This window comes from Mycteria americana, chromosome 1 (assembly GCF_035582795.1).
Source record: "Mycteria americana isolate JAX WOST 10 ecotype Jacksonville Zoo and Gardens chromosome 1, USCA_MyAme_1.0, whole genome shotgun sequence".
In the NCBI taxonomy this organism is placed as follows: Eukaryota; Metazoa; Chordata; class Aves; order Ciconiiformes; family Ciconiidae; genus Mycteria; species Mycteria americana.
In genome coordinates this window covers 15,697,170-15,717,300 of record NC_134365.1, presented here as the reverse complement: position 1 = coordinate 15,717,300, position 20,131 = coordinate 15,697,170, and the positions used below count along the sequence as shown (strand labels likewise).

At 43.9% G+C, this 20,131-nt stretch overlaps 1 protein-coding gene across 1 annotated transcript in view; it reads right to left on the bottom strand.

The window, feature by feature from the left end:
- Positions 1–20,131, bottom strand: part of CDHR3 (cadherin related family member 3) — a 64,944-nt gene that overhangs the window by 10,523 nt on the left and 34,290 nt on the right. The window contains exons 5-15 of the mRNA XM_075506842.1: positions 18,902–18,987; positions 16,866–16,960; positions 16,656–16,760; positions 12,852–13,000; positions 11,320–11,509; positions 9,525–9,693; positions 7,934–8,033; positions 7,695–7,793; positions 3,956–4,182; positions 2,061–2,232; positions 20–264 (exon numbers count right to left, since the gene is read on the bottom strand). Coding sequence (XP_075362957.1) covers positions 20–264; positions 2,061–2,232; positions 3,956–4,182; positions 7,695–7,793; positions 7,934–8,033; positions 9,525–9,693; positions 11,320–11,509; positions 12,852–13,000; positions 16,656–16,760; positions 16,866–16,960; positions 18,902–18,987 — 1,637 coding nt within the window. The remainder of the gene's footprint in view (positions 1–19; positions 265–2,060; positions 2,233–3,955; positions 4,183–7,694; positions 7,794–7,933; positions 8,034–9,524; positions 9,694–11,319; positions 11,510–12,851; positions 13,001–16,655; positions 16,761–16,865; positions 16,961–18,901; positions 18,988–20,131) is intronic.

Below are 20,131 nucleotides of genomic sequence, written 5' to 3'. Positions count from 1 at the left end.
TAAATTTCAGTGAACTTACCGTTGTGGCAACGACAGTAGTTGGGTTTGGGATAACTCTGATGCTTAAAGTCACCGTTCCAGTTTTAATTAGGTGTGTAGCCTTGTCCCTGGCAGATAGTAAATTGTCATCTGTTATATAGACGCGCAGTCTGTAAATCCAGTTTGTATCAAGTCCACTTTCATAGTCAAACCTCGATGCAAGAATCAGCCGAGATGTGTTGGAGCCGGCACTTGGTGAAAACGTGAAATGATTGTTCACATTGCCTGCAAGCAGTAGCAAAAAGCCAAAACAATTCCAAAAAAAAGGAATAAAAGAGAAAAGCAATCCCACATTAAAGTAAATGGTTGGAACAAGCAAAAAGATCAGTTTCTGTTGACAACTTTTTATGGGTCACTATACACCTGTGCAGTGAAATATCATTGATAAGAATGGCTCCTTGATCTTCCTGGTATCATATAAAATCAGATAAAACAATATAGTCATAAAAGCATTAAAATATGGAATAAGACCCTCTATGGGAACACAGCTGACAGGAGGCTGTGGAAACACTTCAGAGCCATGGGGCACACAAGAGGCCACCCGAATGTCCTGTCCTTACAGCCTGGAGAGCACCTAGAAGCAGCAGCACCCAGCCAGGGCAAGGACCCTACGCTATTGCTGGCCTCCTCCCGCTACTGGGGTGTCCCTGGAGTGGCCCCTAGGCCACATAGACACCACCAGTGTCTCCAGAGGCCCCTCCAGCCCCTCTCCATGGCTTCTCCCTCTGCCCAGAGGCAGAGGCCTTTGAACAGTTCCCCCAGAAAAGAGCTAATGACTCAGGGGACATTAATTGCCTCCAGGGCTTCGTCTAAACTGTGGGGGCAGAGAGGAGAGTTCAGTGATGCTAGCCCCTCAGCCCCCCAGTTTCTGTCTGTGTAACTGGACATCTGCTAGTGGCCTGGGCTGCAGGTAGGCGAGCTCCGGCTCTCAGGCTCTGAGCAGACCACACATAGGAGAGATCAGAGCCATGAAAAGGCACCAGATGTGCTTTAGTTTTGCTCTTGTTGCCCCATAGAGCTCCAGAGTTGCAGTGACCTTGAAGGCCATGTCTATCGTACAACACAAAATGGGCCATGGGCTGCTCTGTGGCTCCGAGGCCAACTGCATGGCACAGCTCACATCCCTACAGCCAAAGCCCTGAGCCTTCCCCCCGGTCAGCCCATACAGAGCGCCTGCCGGGCAAGGTCCCGGGTCCCTCAGCAGTGCCCAGGAACTCTTTGGGAATGTACTGCTTGGCACAGACCAAAATCATGTCACCAACCAAACTTAATACTTCAGCAGTGTGGGCCAATACTGGACCTGTGGCCAGACCCTGATTTACTGATACAAACACAGCCTTCATATGGGCTCATGTGTAAATACCACTGCTGCAGAGGTCTTCTGTGGTGTTAAGGGGCTGCAATAGGACAGAGGTTCTCTCTTTTTATGCTCATAGCTTTTTCCTGGCACCTGGACAATCTGCTCCCTCCTTCTCAGCAGTCACCTCAGCAATAAAAAAAGAAATTGCCCCAAGAGAGTGCATTCCCCTTTTTGTGAAGCTGAGTGTCATCCCATATCTTAGCAGTTCTCCGTCTGGATGGAGTTGATTACTAGGTTCAAACAGCCTTAAAATGGGGTTTTAATGCATACAGCATGGACCTAGGACATGCAGGTTTGCTCAGTTGTTTTAACAAGACTTACTCAGCTGTAATTGGAAGTGAAATTTGACCCTGCATATCATTCCAGCTCATTCTTCTGAAGTCCGTCTCAATTATGCAACTAATTGCCAATTAATTAACATGGTAGGCAATCCAGTCTTGCAAGGGAATGGTTCTAGGTGGTAGTACCAGTAGCCATCTTGTGGAGAGACATCTCCTTTGGTAAGCAGCAAAGTAATGATGTGCGAAACTTGTGGATCACAACTAGCCCTCCATGAGACATAGCACATAAACTGTGCAAGACTTTTAGTTATGAATCAAAGAAACCATCAGCATTCACTAATTTTTGCAGTGCTCCCAGTTCACACACCGTGACACAGTACCTTCATTAATGAAGTAACGGAAAGACCTGGGATCAGAATCACGATCTTGACATTCAATCCTGAAGCCATTAATATTGGTCCCAACAGCTAAGCTGACTGAGATTTGAAATGAATAGAAATTGGGTGAACAAACTGGTTCTTCATCATTTACTTCCAAAACATTGACAGTTACCTGAAAGAAAAGATCAATAGCAAGCTGAAGTACCTCCACTGTGCTGAGCCAGGATTTTATTAACTTCAGAAACTGTTTGGCTTTGCCCATTTTGCTCTTTTGATCAACAGCAGTTGAAGAGCAATGAACCTCCCTTCCAATCTAGTTTCTACCAGAAAACATCTGTGATCTTTGACCTTCAGTTCTTCTGGTGATCAGCACTCTTCTGGGAACAGGTTCCTTAACCTGAACCATCTTCCAAAAACGCGGGGGTTTCAATCTGATGTGTCCAACTATTTGAATTACCTGAAGTGTGTCATAGTAAGAATGAGAAGTAATAATAGTACCACATATTCATTAAACTTCGTTTCAAATCTCTCAAATTGCTTCACAGTCATTAGTTAGGCTTCTTAGCATATTTAATAATAATTCAGAGCATGATGCATGGAAGGAAGGAAGACTCCTTATAGACTGATTGTTCCCAGTGAGAGAGAAATGACGGTAATGGCCTTCTGCATGGCTGGGAGCACCCCAGGTAGCACCAGATGTGCTTAATGTCAGCTGGGATTAGCTGGCTGAGAGAAAACGGTTACCTTTCTCAAAGCTCTTTCCTCTAATGTCTGTTAGTCTTTAACATACAACAGATAAACTTGTCATCGTTACAAGCTCCTGATGCTAAATTTTCCTTAATCATCACCTTGAAATATTGTAGGTGATAAAGAAATTAAGTACCTCCCACCTAGCATCTCCATGGGTGGTGCTTGGCTGGAATAGAAAGCAGGCCTAGTACCTGTATGCCCCCGCAACAGATGTGCAAAAATCAAATGTAAGGCAGTCACCACAGAGAAGACGTGAAAAGGAGTAAAAAGGAGTCTGTATGTGAAGGATACTGGGATCCTTTGAAAGAATTGACTGTAAAATACCTTTGTGGATATACCATCTATATTTTTTTTTCTGAATAAAATAGGTCTGGGCAGCAAACTTGAGCAAAACCCTACTGTTATCATGGTCTCTGGCATGCTCTCGGCTCCTGCCAGATAGCACCATTGGGCACAAAACTAGATCATGGTCAGGAGAAGGCAAGTGTAAGGGTCCATCCCCAGTAGGCCATGTGGACACAGCTGCACTGGGTGGGCCTTCTGACATTATCCCAAGAGGCTGCCCAAGCCCCCATCCCATCCCCAAGGTATGCAGCACATCCCCTCTGTCCCACCCCATGAAAACACAACTCTGATGGGCTGCAACACAATTCTCACATTACTTTGGGCACTTTGCAGTGAAAAAACTTCTCATACAAAATCAAAAGTATGTTTGAGGGCCAAGGGGCACTACACGAGGTCCAAAAACGACTTGGCGCTAAGCATGGCTAAAATTAGGTTGTGCTACCTGGCCTCAAGACCCTTTCCTTTTTCTATTTTCCGGTACATATGTAGCCAAAAAGAATATCTTAAATTGACTAGGGCACAGAAAACAATTTCACTGCCGAGGTGAAGTAAGAAAAAAAGGCTGAGAAACAAAACCCACAGAGTGAAAAATGAAAAAAATATTACTTTAATTCTTTTTTGTAAGAAATAAGGAAGACTGAGTGAACACCACCTCTTTCATCTGACTAATATACAGCTCTGTGCAGGGGTGGACTTGGCTTTTATAGACCAAAGTGCTTTGCCAAATGTCTTACCGTTCTTGTCAGGAAGAAGAGAGAAAAATGTAGATAAAGGGAGAGAAGTAGAGTGGATTTACTCACAGATGCTGTTGCAGTCTTCTCTTGGTCTGAGGCCTGTACTGTGAGAATGTGTTTCTGAGTTGTTTCATAGTCTAATCTAGCTAAAATCTTCACATCTCCTTTGGTTGGGCTGATCCAGAAGATATTTGTGTAATCCCTGGTGCCTCCTCCAGCTACAATGGAATACGTGATGACACTGGGTGGCCAGTCCTTGTCCCTGGCATTCACTCTTCCAATGCTGGATCCATCTGAGAGACAGAGAATCCATATTTCATTAACATTTTAAGGAAAAGGAAGTACAGAGTACTTGTTCCAACCAAAACTTGATGAAACTGAACTAAAGATTTGTTTTAGAGTTTTTCACCCCAAAAAAGTAAAGCAAAGGTGTGAGAAATGCTAGTTCACCATGCTGTGCTATGGCTTCCCCATGCATGGGCTTGCCTGCTAGCAATAAATACCAAAACGTGAGGAGTTTGTAGAGAACCACAACACAAGCGCTCCAGCAGTGAGGGCCACCCCGAGCCCTGCACCGACACGCACGAACTCCTGCCTTGTGGCAGCCCGAGCGCTGGCTTGGTTGGAGGAACAAGGCTCTTTGCTTTGAAAAGCAATTGCTGCTGTTCCTTCTGAGGTGTTTGAAAGGCGGTTTGAATTACCTTTGTGCCAAGCATTTATGAAGCAAACTACAAATGGCAGTGCTGTAAACTGTGAGAACGAAGATGGGACTGTGCACACCCATCTCTGCAGACATTGATTCAATGCTAAATGCATCCACACGACCTGGGGATATACAGGATGCATAGTCCACATGCACGGAGTAAGACAGAAGGAGGATGTAAATGAAGTGTTGGCATTTTTTTTCTTTCCTGACCCTGTGAACTCCAGCCCTCCTGCAAACTGTTGACTCCTGTTGGGTACAGCAATAGTGAGCACCCTGTTAATGTCAACTCAGCTCAAAATAAAAGGCAGTCTGAGTCCAAAAAACATTTCTCTTGATAGTCTCAGTATCCAGCAAAGTTCTGTGGCCGGCACAGAGGTTTACAGATGTATCCATGTCACAGATGGGTTTCAAGTATTATATTTCTAAGGTACACGTCAGTGGTATGAGGAGACACACACAGAATAACAAGTGCCACAAAATTCACTGTATTGTATCCACTGGGAAACAGTGTAGAAAGGCAAGTTCCACCCATGCACCATAGAAATAAAAGTTGGGCAAGAAGAACAGGCTGCTGAGCAATGCAAGGCGCTGGTATGAACACCTGAAGGTTGGGGTCCTCTGATCGCTGAGTGGCCGCCCTGTACCTCCTTGTCCCCCCTTAGCCCTCCTTGCTTTCCTGGCAGTTTGGCTCCTGCAGGGGCCAGGGCTGCCAGGGTCCCTCGGCCAGGCAGACCCCCTTGGGAGCCAGCCCTGCCCCCAGCCTCCCCAGTCTCTCCAGCTCCCTCCCAGGCCATGCTGCAGCTTCGTCGTACTCATCAGTGGCCGATGATGGGTTCTCCACAGGGCAGGCAGGAGTGACTTTTGCAGACCTGTGGACCTTGGAAGGATCCTTCTGACCAGAGAAGGAAGAAAACAGAGAGCTGAGTGTGAGGGCTGGAAATTTGGGCTTGCTCCTTTGCCCATGGCAAGAGAGAGGAGGTTGTGGGCAGACTGGTGGGGCTGCTCGAAGTATGCCTTTTCCTCCCCCCCACCCCTTGCCTCCTGGCTTAGGCAAATGGACACAGAAGCACCATAGAGCCCACAGGTCTGCTGACCATAGCTACAGCTGCTTTCGCCTGTGCTCTGAGCCTGCCCCGGCCAGAATAATTTGATGAATTCAAGCAGATACTAGATTATCTGGCTGCTAAATCTCCTGGAGTTTCATGGGCTGCTTCACCATGTTCCACTCAGATGCAGTGATGCAGTTGGACGTCTTCCTCGGTGACGTGGCCGTTGGGACAGGTTTGTGAGTAACAGCAGCCTGGGGCAGCGTTGGACGTGCTGGAGGACAGGGCTGCCGTTCAGAGGGGCCCAGCAGGCTGGAGCTATGGGCCAACAGGACTCGTGGAGCTCAGCACAAACGCAAAGTCCTGCACCTGGGCCAGAACAAGCCTGTGCGTCAGCGCAGGCTGGGACTCACTGAGCAGGCAGCAGTTCTGCAGGAACGGACCCCAGGCCCTGGTGGACAAGTTATACATGAGCCACCAGTGCACCCTTGGGGGAATGGAGACCACATACTGGTGCTCTATTAACAAGTATGTTACCAGCACATGGTGGGAAGTGACTACTCCAGTCTGCTCTGCACTCATAAAGCTACCTGTGACCAGTTTGGGGGCCCAGCTACAAGAGAGATGCTAACGAACTGGAAAAAGGCTGGGAAGAGCCACTAAAATGTCAGGGGGTTGAGCAGAGAGTGCAGGAGGAGAGGCTGATGAGGCCGGGTTTGTTCAGGCTGGAGAAGGGAAGGAAAAGGTGGGATTTAATTGCTTTGCTCCATTACCTAAAGGGCGATGACACAGAAGACCAAGATACACTCTTCTCAGAAGCGGACAGTGAAAGGGAAACAGAGAACAGACATAAGCTGCAACACAGGAAATTCCAGCTGGATGCAAGGTAAAATTACCCGGAATGAAGGTTGCTCAGCTGCAACAGGGACTCAGAGAAGCTGTGGAGTCTCCATCCTTGGAGATTTTAAAAATTCAACTGGGTGAGGCCCTGAGCAACCTGATCTAACTTTGAAACTAGCTTCACTTTGAGTACAAGTTGGACTTGAGACCCCCAAAGGTCCCTTACACCTTCAATTTTTCTGTGGCCCTAGGAGGTCCAGAATGGGGGTCAAGATTTATCCAGCATGCATCTAACAGAGCTCTCAATTTTTTCTCAGCCAACAGAATAAAGCCAGTAAGGGAGGTCCTGGGACAGAAGGCCTGTGTTTAGTACATTGGGTCGTACGAGGGAGAGGGTGAAGCTGGAGAAGATGCCACTCCCGTGCCCACTCCTCTGTGCCCCAAGCAGTACAGCACAGAGCAGGCTGGCAGTTGCACATGGCACGTGAGGATTACCAAGGAGGCAAGACACCATGGCACTGCCCTGCAAGCTCATGAAATACAGGACTCACCAGAGGACAGGAGGGGTGCTGAGGTGGGAGTCAAGCATGTGAACAATTTCAACAAATTCAATTGTAAGGCCACGTTTGCAGCCGCTGGTCCTGGGCTGTTGCAGGAATGGGAAGGACCCTGGCTCCGGGCATGAGGAGCTGCTCTGGCTGCCATCTGGCTGAGCAAAGCCTCCTCCTCCAAGCACTCCCATCCCACCCCATCTCCAGGGTATCCACTGCACCCAAGGTGAGTTGGGTCTAAGGGGACAGTGGGATCGCCGTCCTGCACCATGCCTGGGCCAAGGGAGTCCTCACACGTCTGTGTCAGTCTATAGCGGTGTCTTTGCACCATCACAGTCCCTCCAAAAGGCTAATTTAGCAAGAGCAGAAAGACGGTCTAAAACAAGACATCTGAGTTCAGTTTCTGGCTCTGTCACAGATTTCTTGTGCAATTGCTGAATTTGTCTGTGTCTCAGCTTCCATCTGTACAATTGGAGTTGTTGCCAGTTTTGTCTATTTAAGGGTAGTAGGTGGTTGTACGGCGAGACCCCGGTTGAACTGGAACTTTGAGCCATTCTCCTCATTCCGATGGATTCAAGGTATTATGAAAATCTATTTGGAGCAAAAAGGTACTTATCAACATGACAACATTATTTTTATCATGTAGGTGCTACTTACTGTACCTTTAGTAATTTCTGGAACATTAAATTCATATGATAAATTACTGAAGACTGGAAAAAATTCATTCACTGGCTTTATCCTGATGTAAATGTAGATGATATCTGGAAATATAACAGAAGATTAAATCAGTTAAGTATGGCTGCAAAATTTTCTCATGCATATATTCAAAATACATATGGTATTCTTCTCTCCATGCTGTTACAGCACAGGAAAATATCAAAAGTGTAAAAGGGATACTTGCTTGAGTAGTTAGGACAGGCAATATCTTGCACCCTGACAGTCAAAGAATAAACTTCAACTCCTAGATTAGCTGGGTTTTCTAAATCAATACTTTCAGTCATCTAAATTAAAAAGAAACACAATTGTATTTATACTTCCTTACATAAAGTCACAATACACATGACGGCAATTACTTTTATCAGCATTCTCTAAGTGTGGTCTCCCCCTTGGATATATAGAATTGCCCTGTAGGAACAATATAGGCTATTAATTAATTACAGGATTGAATTTCAGGCTTTTTCTACATGTTCACGCTCTGGTGTCTCTTGCAAGTCAAAACTCTTTCCTCCTGCCAACAAAGTATCTTCCCCTTAACTGCAGGAAGTTTCATCATTTGGATCATAAGGTCTTGGCCTTTTACCTGGTTAATTCAAAGAGTTATGTCATGAGCTGGCTATTTGCTGTGCCCTGTGTTGGCTCAGCAAGAATCTGCTATTGCTAAATAGTAATAGTTACTCCTTGAGCTCATGCCTGCAGACATGTATTAAAGGTATCAGGTTCAGCCACAAGTGTTTATCCAGGAACCAAGTTGCTACTAAATGGTGGTTCTCGCAGATTTAAATCCTAATCTCCTGAACTCTCTGTCTTTCTGTAGGAGCCTCATAAACTCTGGGGCAACAGGCCTAAAGCACAAGCATGCACTGTTTATCGTCTACAGGGAAATTCCTGCAGGGACGGGACACTTCAGATAGCCTGTTACATTACACATACACAGCGATCAAAGGGCTGACAACAACCATATCCTGTGCAGCAATGAAAATGCTTTTTATGTTGGCGCCTGAAGCAGCTAAGGGCAGTGCTCATTGACATGTATACCTCAGATCAAAAATTAAAGCAAGCCATACAAAATTGCTTTACTGTTCCTGTAGCACTCCTGTCTTTTAGACAGAATGCGTATTTTTTGTTATGTTTCCCTTTTTCTGTATTTGTCCACAGTTATTTTTAAAGCAATGAAACAACCACTATTGCACATGTCCAGCAACTGGTGGGGGTTCTGGCCAATGCAAATATGCCAGCAGCTATCAGCATAAGGAACCCATATTTTGACATACAAAATAACACAAGCGCAAATCCCACCACACTTTTGCGAAAATTTACCACTCAAAGTGGTTTTACAATTCTGACCAGCGAAGCTGGGAAGTAGTTACTGAGTGTGGGATTTCTCAAGTATTTCAATTCTTCATGCTGAATAGCAAGGATCTTCCACAGTCTGTCATGAATAAATGGGTATGAAATGGCATCAAATTTCTCTGTTTATCCATATCAAAGTTGGTGTTTCACACTCCCTAAAAAGGGGTTTTTTTCAATCATATCTAGCACATTTATTTAAAACTGGAGAAAACAGTTCTCTATTCACCAAATTCTGTAGAATCCATAGAAAGCATCCTATCAAAGGGTATGTAGTTCACATCCAGTCAAAACAGTCATTCTCCACATCATACCCACAGTAATTCTTTTTTGCTTGTACAGGCAATGAATTCAAAGAACTTATAATATTTCATAAGTTGACTTCTGAAATGGGACAATCTAAAATAAAGCCACAAATGACTGACCACAAGTCTTCCAGACACAGTGGACTCCAGAGCGAAGTTATTGCTTCCAAAACCAGATAATCCAGTGAAATTAAATCGATTGTTTGGTGGGTCAACATCAATATCCTTACAGTAATTTCTAAGATCAAGAAGAAATGTCCCTGCAGTCGAATTTTCATTTGCCTCTTTCCTGTTTAAAGCAAACACGTTTCCCATCAGAGCAACTTACATTTCTCCTCTTGAACTTTTCATATATTACATTTCAAAACATTGGCTTCCACTTATTTGCTAAGTGAAATCCTAGATCTAAATAGGCAACAGTTGATGAAGCAACCCAGTATCTGATCCGTACGCTGTGGTGGACAACAGCTCTGTACAATCGGCAGGACATAAACATTTAGCCAGATCCAAACCATAAACCTGGAACTCAGCTAAACTTCAGAAGCTGCCACAAGATCTTAATGTTCAAGATAAGTTCAATTAATAATTAGTATTTTAAAACATCTTTACAACATTCATTTCTTCAGTATGTTATAATGTTCTCCTGATGAGAAGCTTGTTCTTTTCTCCTTAACTAATAGCTGGACCATTCTGCTGTTTTGTGAAACTAGCATTTCTGGCTCTGCCGTTAGCAGTGAGGGTCCCTGTGATGCACATAATGGAATTAGGGGTGGAGGGTGTCGATTTAATTTTTTTTAATCAACAGAATTAAATAAATACAAAAGAAGGAAGAACCAACTGAAATACCATTAAGCCCTGATTTTGTTCCCTTGTGCAATCCCTATAACACTAGTTCTTTATTTGATCACGTTCTTTCCCTGAAGATTTTTGCCTCCTTCAGATCAAAATTTAAGCTCACTAGATAACAAAGAGGCTGTTGTGTTATTGTCATGGATGTTGTAACTAAGCAGCGCTCTGAAGAATCGAATTCTCTTCCTGCCAGTACGTAAAAGTATGTGACTTAAATGCAAGACATTTCTATTAGATAGTGAGCAAGCAATTTAAACAGATGCACACTAACTGGGTATTCCTCATTGCATAGGTTCTTGGCCTGAGATGCTGGATTTTTATCTGCAGGACTGTCAAACTACCCTAAGTGCAACCTGAAGAACTGCACTATGCAATGCGGTGTACCCTGAAAGATCAGAGCCCAGGCACATCAAACACTTCAGATGACAATTTTTACTTCAGTCTTTCTAGGACAGACTTCGTCTGTAAAATGGAGTTAATGTTATGTCCTCATCTGCAAATATAAACTACCTGATCATCACAAACATCTCAGAGCATTCATAGCCCTAGCAAAGTCCATGACTAAGTTACTGTGCACAGAGGACACCTATAACAAGAGGTCATCTGGGCTCTGAAGACCTTACAGATTGCATTAGACAAAAACCATGCAGGTCACCAGGGAGAGATTTAGAAGAGAAGATCAGGAAGTTTAAAATAAAACTCCAGAACTGACTGGCAAGCTTTCCCTGGTGAATGATTCACAGTTTAGCATAAAGTAAGAAAGGAGGAGCCTGGATCTGTATGGGTTAGAAAAGTAACTCTATAACACATGGCTCTGATATCCTAAGGGTTTAGGTATCTGAAAGAAAGATAAATAAAGTATCTGACTATACACAGATATTTTTAGTCCAAATTTGCATTTTGAACATGTCAGGAAATTGAGTTTTGTGCCCTAAGACACTTACAGTGAACTCTAACCTTTAAAGGCTCTAACTGTAGTAGGTCTGGTGACCCTAACTAATGTGCCCTAGACTGCACACCGGTCTGGGGCAACAAGGCAGCACTAAGGGAACGAAAGCCTCAATACCTGAAGGTAGAAGGGTTGCATTCTGGTGGGTTGTCATTGATATCGTAAATAATGATTGTGATCTCCATTTCGCTGGTGTGACCACCTCTGGGACTGTCCTCCACCCGGACTATCACTGAAATGTTAGGATGGAGCCGCAGTGGAAGGGCATCTCGGTCGATTCTCCCAGTCACCTGCAGCACTCCGGTCGCTGGGCAGAAAGCAGCCAGAAGTTAGATGCTCACCATGGAGGGAAGTAACAAACACTCGTGGTGTACATGCAAGAGGACAGGGTACCTCAGCAGACAGGTAGCAGAATAAAAAGTATTCTGTTCTGTGCAAATCACGGCTGGTTTAGTTATTTTTTAAAATGATACAAAATGGCTCTGAAAGTTCTGTGTAAGACTTTAATGGATAGATACACATTGCTCAAAAATATGCCATAGGTAGCCACAGCAGAGGGCTTGGAAAGCGGTTAGATTTCCCTTATGCTCTCAAAGAGCTACTGCAAGTCAGAGTTGAGTGCATTCACAGAGCGTCAAGGACAATGAGCTGCTAATGCCTGTGCTGTCCTTGCTCTCTAGCTAGCAGGCTGCTTCACTTTCTACTGTTATCATTCAAGCATCCTTCAGCACCTCTAAATCTACTCACACATCAACAGAGCTGCTCTTAGCTGTGACAGACTGTGCCAAGTGCTCTGGTCAGCCATTCGCTTAATTTTTTTTTTTTCACTTCTGTTAACCTCTGTTCAAAAAGAGAAGGTTTTTGTGGCAGAGCACAGTACTATTCCTAGAGCACTAAAGAGATAAAGGAACAGTGTATATATCCTCTGCCTTTTGGAGTGTAATTGAGGGGGAGGGTGGCAATACCTGGCCAAAGCACATAGGAAATCCAAAGCATTTAAGGATCATCCTGATCCCCCACAGCACTGTGTTGTGTGGCACCTCTTACAGCTGTGATAAGCTGTTCTAAAGCAATAGCAGACAAGGAGCAAAGCAGTCACTGAATGCCAGCCCTGGAGCAAAAACCTCAGGGCACTGGTGTATGCATCCCAGAGAGCACAGGGAGACAGGACCAGCATGAGACAGAGGACTCTTTGGGATGGCCTTGCCTGAGGAGGGTCATGAATCGAGCAATAGAGCTGAGGTGCAGATTTGCTGTGCACTTCAATGCTAGAGCAGATTTCAGGCAGGAGAGAGGACATTATGGTCTAACGGTGTGCAGCTGTTCCAAGAGCCCCAGAAGGGTCACTGCAGTCCTCAGGGATTAAAAAAAAGGCAGCTAATCTTACTTCCACCCAAGCGACCGTCACCCTCCAGCCATAAGTCAGTATTTGTCAATAAGTCACCTTTAGTTTACTTTCTTCAAGATATCTTACTGAATCTTGGTCAGCTGACTGAAGAATTTGACCCTAATAACGTAGTGAGCATTTTCTGTTTCTAGGGGTAGCCACAGAATAAAGTAAGTCAATTTAAAACTAAGGCAAAAACATTTTCTCCAAAGTAGCCACTCTCTTTTTTGGGTGTCAGAAAGCACATTTTTGTTTGTCTTACATGGATTTATGGAGAAATATCTGTCAGAAGACTGGATGCTGTAGAAAAGCCTGCTGGGAGAGTCTTCATCATCAGGATCTTTAGCTGTTATGTTGGCAACAACGGTGCCCACACTTTGCTCCTCTGGAATCCTGTAGATTCTTTGTTTTCTACAAGATAAAACAAAATTCAGCAAAGCGCACATGTGTGTTTGCAAGGGCAGCTGATCACAGACTTAGCTGAGCAGCCAACTGTAGCAGCAGAGCCATGGCCACGCTGGGCTCAGAGATGGCTATTTGCATGCCAGGGTAAATATCCTGGTCACTGGTTCTGCCAGCTGGATGTGTAGCAATAGCTGAACTGGTATGTGGTCATAAAGCATGACATAGCCACACAAGTAAGTGTCCTTCTCCTGCAACTTTTTCACAGTAAAAACAATTTGACTTTCACAGAATCATGGAAGCTGAAGATGGAAGGGGCTATTAAATCATGCAGTCCACCTCCCTACAGAGCCACCAGCTTGTAAAGCCACTTGCCTTAATTCCTTCAAATTGCAGGAGCAAAACAAAAATAGAAGCAGTAATCTAATTAATAATCTTTTTGAATGAATGTTGGAGGCTTTCTGGGGACAACAGCATTATTAAAAAGCTGAGTTGCCCCTGCAGTAGGTGGAGGCAGGGAAGAGCACTCCTGTGGGTGCCCACCAGATGAACGTGCTCCAAACTCCCAGCAACATCTGTCTGTCTGATTCATTTTACATAGAGAAAATGGTTCTTTACTGCTGGTGTTTGGTATGCCAGTGCTCCCAAATTTCCCATGAATTAAGTGAGTTTTATAGCTCAGATATAGTCTGGCAGGCAATTGTGCAAGATTGCTTATAACAGTTGCAGTTGCATGTTCACATGGGTACTCAGGTATGCAATTATGGTATTTGAACCACATACAAAAGCAGGCATGGACAAGCACACAAAAACTGTGCAAGGAATTTATGAAGGCTGACTTATTCTACTGAAACACACACAAACACACAAACATCTCCTGCTTCTAGAAATCAAGGGGAGTTGAAGGTGCTCAAGAGTTCAGAAAAGCATTAGGAGTATGTTTCAAGACTGAATCCTTTTTGAACATTTTAAGCTTCCTACGCCACCACTTAGTTAATTGACTAGTCTATAGTTCCCAGTATAGGAAAGCATGAGCCCTTTGTTGTCCTCGGAAAACCAACATCATGGGGCACTTAGCAATTGGAGCAGAGAATTGCAGAGACAGAACAGAAGAGCCCATGCCTCCAGGTCTTCACTTGCAATTTTAAAAATGGTTAAGAAGACACAGTATCTTCACCTGTTCTGTCAGCTCAGATGAAAAGAGGAAAGCATACAGGAGAGAAATCACATAGGGTTTTCCCAGTAAAAACACCTAACTTACAGCCAGAAGTAAACAAGGAGTTTGTGAAGGCTGTGGAGTCAGTGCATTTATTTTCTATCACCTCACTCTTGGCATTGGATCTCTTCCTTCCTTGTTCTCCTGTTGCTTCCAGAGTCACTCAGAAACAAAACAAAGAGCAACAGATCTCCTTCACTGCTACCAAAACTGCCACCCCCAAATGCCTCTCTGATCACTGGGGAATACGGGAGGGACAGCTCTAACTGGTTTTGGCTCAAAGTAGGGAGCTCCCTATGCCCATAGGACCACAACTCCGACCTCTCTGTGGACAGCAAGACTACAGCTCCACCTTCGCAGCCCTACCAGCCCCCCTGCGCCCTGCACGGGCCGTTGTCCAGTCCCCAATGGATCTCTTGTGAAGAAATGGGATGTTTTCAAGCACATTGCCGTAGAACAGAGTACTAGTACAGCTGGGGAGGAGTTGGGGCCACTTCCTACACAGCTACATCCGGGCTGTGTCCTGTTGTCCATCTGTCTGCCACCTGCCAGTGGCTTTTTACAGGATGGTTCAAGCAGACCTTTTAGACACTGCAATGTAATTGTGAAGGAAGCATACATTTGTTTTCTTGTCTTCTGCTTTGTTTTCCTGACTCCACAAGTTTTCCATTGATTTTAACAGCCAGAATTTCAAAAGGCTGAATGCCAATGTAGTGTTGTGAACACCAAAACCAGATGTGCTTGCATATACTATGGGAACAATTAAAAAGACCCTTTGAAACTCTGTTCTTGACAGCTTTGATAGGGAGCAAATAAAGAAGGTTTGCTAACTCGTCAAGTTTCCCCAGCTCCCAACCCGGCACTAATTATTATAGTGTCAAAAAGTACATAGCCCCAGCATGCAGCTCACATTTTAGCAGGGGAGAGGCCAATACATGTGCATACTGAGGACAGCTCATGAAGTGTAATTTAATCTGAAGTTCTTTACAAACTGAGCTGCTCTTTTTTGATCTGTAGTGTCAATCTAAAAGGGAGAAGATTCAAACAAATACCAGCCCTTATTTGGGCCATATGAGAACTGAGTCTTAGACCTTAGGTGTTATGGATGCTCAAGTCACTGCAGCTTTCACTAATTTGAACAAGTAGATAAATATTTAAAAGAGCTCCTTTAGCTTCCAGACGTAAGGATAAATAAACAGAAATGGCAACATTTGGAGGAAATAATCAGTCTAGAACACAATGTGCAAACGTTGGCACTGGGAAGAGGATTCCTCCCGCTTGTAGCAGTAGAGTAACGTGGAGTGAGCTGTTAACCTTATTGATTCTTGCAGACATGAAGTTCAAGTATTAAATAAGTAGCAACAAAAAATATCCACTTCTGTTTCTAACATTTAATTTTCTAACATTTCTGTTTCTTCAGATTCTCCACCCCTTTAGCCAGCAAGGTCCAGATCCTTGGCCTCAGCCCAGGAGCCATGCATTGCCAGGTGCTCCACAAAGCACCCAGAAGACTGCTCCAAACAAGTGGCTGGAAACCTCTTGGCATGGCCCAGGTGCTACACTGTCTTCTCCTTTGCATAGATGGCAGGAGGGCAGCCATCATATATATTCTCAGCAGGGACCTTGTAGAACCTCAGGATCAGGAGACATAATGAGTCTTGAATCCAATCAGTGTCTCATGCAAGTGACAAAGGTAAATCAACAAAAGAATCAGATCAACTGTAATAATTGTCAAGCTCCTGCTTCAGAAACAATCGTCCATCGTGCTTTCCACCGCAAAACACCCTGCTGGTGGCACATGTATATTCTTTCCCATTTTTCCAAATTTTCAACAATATTCCTGATTCCAACTAAAAATCCATTAGTCTTCAAAAGCTATTTCTGACTTGTGCGTTATGACACAATTTCCTGCTTATGACACAGTAAGAGATGACAATGTTTCAAAGATCACTGGGATTGTTTACAAGTGTAAGTGTCTGGGCAGAAGAGGAAGACAGATCAAAAGTAGACCTTTTTATGTCTAGACATTTCTGCATGAATAAACATCATTATGGTGAAATGCACATCTGCATGAAGGGTGAATTCTATGTGATTGTATTCATACAGGGTAAAATTCATCTCCTTGTCTGAACTTGTCCAAAAGTCTTTGCATAGCTTTAGCCTCTCTAAATGCTACCAAGTACAACAAGCTTGTTTGGCTGTTCTTAGCATGAAGGCAGAGCCTGGAAAACTTTAAACTATTAAGAATATAAGTAAGAATAAAAGAGGGAATGAGGGCAAAGCTTTCCAGTAAAAGAACAGGAATCGTAACAAAATGAAAATACTGTTTTCAGTAGTATTTTGTTGTTATATTTACTTGCCCTTATGTTACACCCTCCCATTGGTGCCAAAGTGGTAAAGCTGGGAAAACATCTACATTTTGAGTACAATGGAAGTTTTTTCACTCACATGGTAAAGTAAGGTCTTTCATCATTGATGTTAACTATATTTATATTCACTGTCTTAGTCGAGTTGAGTCCGTCTGGATCTGTCGCTGTTATATTTAAAAAGTAACTGTTAAATAAGAAAACAAAACAAGAGTCATTCTGCGGCTATGCAGGAAAACATTTCTTTGCCTACTGTAAGCTAATAGACCACGTGAATAAAATGCATTCTCACCAATGTGGATCTTTCTCATAATCAAATTCTTTTGTGGAAAAAATGGCTCCGCTTTCCAAGACCAAGAATGGCACTGATGCAGGGAGCAGTGAATACTGAAATGAAGAGAGCAAGAAATTAGTCTTTGTATCTTTAAACCTCCCTCCATTCATTCCTTGCCTTGTAAAATGGGCCAAGTTATAGTACAGTATTTGACTCAAAACTTTGTGTATTGAAACATGCTGACATACAGATGCTAGCACAAGCCCTGATCATCTGAGCTGAAGCAGCTCAAACCTGGTCATACATGCTTTCTTGACAGCCAGTGGAGAGTCACAGACACTGAATTACATTCAAGCCCACACTATTCTCTACCTATGTGAACTCCAGCTCTGCAATGAGAATTTAACGTAGAGGCCAGCCAGCAAAGCCACAGCGCAGTATGCAAAAATTGGCTTTGTGGCGGCAGCACAAAGAATAAGAGAGAGAAGAAGGGGTGAGGCTGGATTTGGGGGGGCATAAGATGCACTGTGCAGGAAGCAATGAAGTTTAGAGGTCCAGACGATGGGAGAGTGGACTTTTGCAGAGTACATGAGGGTGTGAGGCTGAAAGGTGTTCACAACAGCTCAGTGTTAACGCGGCTGTTTAGCAGTGGCACGTAGCAGCAGCCGCTTTTGTGCATTGCACAACAGAAATGGGTACCGTGCCAGTGCATGGGTGCGGGAGGGAGCTGAGCACCCTGACACCCTACACAGTAGGGAGGAAGGCAGCCCCCTGGTCCCCATGGCTGCAGGGTAGCTACCACACACCCACCACGTCCTCCCTGCTATTGTCCACATGCCTCTGCCAGGCCATCACCAATAAGCCCTCAAGAACATTTCCTTTGCTAGTGCAGGTGTTAATAATACTCATAAAGTCTGAAGTATGCAGCATCAGAGGGTCATGCACCATACAAGTAATCTGCAAAATCCACTGAGCAGCTCTGTCCAGGGGATGCAACTGCTCTCATGTTATCTTTTGGAAAAAAACAGGAGGTACAGAGAGCTGAGTGAAACAACTTGCCTCCTGCAGTGATAGATTGAATTGAAATTGCTTTTAAAAAAGCAGCTAGGTGATCACAACCCTTTTAACAATTTTTTTGCCAGCTGACCTTTCTAAATTCCCTCTCCAGATTATTATTTTACCTGTTGACCAGCATTTCTATATTTGCAGCTCTTATTATGCCTGAGCTTTGTCAGGGATTAGAAGGCATGCAGAACTCACTGCTGTTGCTTTCAGAAATAAAGCAGAGCTAAACCCCAGGCCTCTGCTTCCCTCCTCACCAGCTCGGGTTTGGTGGTTTGACTGGGCAAAGCCTGAGGATGGACGTCAAGGTAATTGCTCTCTTGAATAATGCTACACATTGAAGCAGCATCTTCAGGTTCAGTTCTTGAATGTGCTGTCTTTTATAAAGCCAAAGCCAATAAAGCAAAGCTACAACACAATTCTTAGGTAAGTGCAGTTACTTTTCCCCTGTCTGCAAACAAACTTATCACTTTCCAGAAATTTTTGCTGATACCAAGAGTATTTTCAGATCAGCTAACACATTTTCTTAACTGAAGGTCACAGTTTGCCTTGGGATTGTCAAAAAGCTGAGATTCAGTTGCCTTGTAAGCGATTTCCTTCCTGTCTCTTTTAAAAGAATTTACATTGTGATACAGAAGGTTAAAAATTTTATTTACTTTTAGTCACTCTCATCTACAAGAAATGTTTTGCAAGCCATTTAAAAAAAAAAACCAAACAAAGAGAGACACAATTTCCACTGTATCTCTGATTAACTATATCAAACTCTGCTTTCAATATCCCTTAATTTTGGAGGGCTGAGAACTCAAAATACAATTTGTGTCCAAACATTGAGGCTGGGTTTTCTTAGTTTATTACTGGAAATGCTTCTTTTTTCCTGACTAAACCTCTTCCTGTGTTCCTGATAAGGAAGTTGTTGAAAGATGCTGGCAATTAGCATTTCAGATACAGTGGATTATATAATCTCTGGGGTTTTTTTCTTTAATACAACTTACTTTGAGTTCAGCGTTTTCAGGATCAGCTGCATCAACCTGGTAAATGCATCCCGGAGGTGTTCTTTCCAAGACATAGATCGTTACAGCTGCATGGATATAAGTGTACTTAGTGTTAATTGGGTAAGACTCAAGGCCACGGCAGCAAACATACTGATACACTGAAGCTGTCCAGACCTATTACTGCTTGCTGCATCTTCTCACTTCACAAGTGTAATTCCAAAATCATCACAAAGGGCACAAATACTCAAAAGATAAAAAGAAACCAATTGCATATCTGTAAACAGGCAACCATCACTGTGAGTTGCAATATGAATTGTGCCTTCAGGAGAAAGACTGATCTTTACATACGGCCTATCTTGAGCTGCTCACAGGGTATGGAGTAAAAAGATGCATTTGGGCTACACCTGTGTCTTTCTTTACTATGCAGAAGAACGTACGGGGAGAACGTAGCCCTGTGCTGGGTGCTCAACACCATCCCCTCCCTGTCCACCCCTGGTCCCCTGCCAGAGCCTTTCCTCTCAATTTCTGCTTTTCCTTTGCACCTGTGAGGTAAATAAATAGGGGATGGTCAGCACTGACTTAAATTTTTGCCTTATTAAGGGTGCTAATTCAGTGCAAGGTGTATTTCTTTCCATGTCAGGAATTCTCACAGCTGGGCCATCCCATACTGGGCCACTGGCAACAGGCTTAGCTCTCCTTGGGTACAGTGATTAACGGAACAACAGATCTTTAGATCACATTATTTGCTTTATGCCCTTTTGTGTCTGCTGGCCCTGCTGTTTCTGGACTATTAATTTCCACCGTGACCCCTGCTGACTGCTGCTTCTCATCAGAGCGGTGGGAATCCCAGCGCAGCGTAATGAGTTGTTCCCAGAGGACAACAATATGAATATAAAGTTTAATGAGAGGGAGATGCTTTTTCATATCCAGCGAATGCGCAATTAGTGTCTAATTGTAGCTGGTACTGTTAACTAAAGCCACACAGTTAGACAGATCAGACATCTGTGCTCACCAATTTATGGCAGCTCTAGCTGAGAGTTAAGCTGATGCACTTATTTGTAACAAGCTCCCACGTCGAGCGTGTTTCATGCTGTGCCGATCCCCTGAAGTGTCACATTTAATTATTATTAGATTCCAGCAGCACCCATGATATGCAAGGCACCAGCTATACTGAGAAGATGACACAGCCTCTTCCCTAGGGGAAGCTAATTTGCTTTACAAACTAAGTAT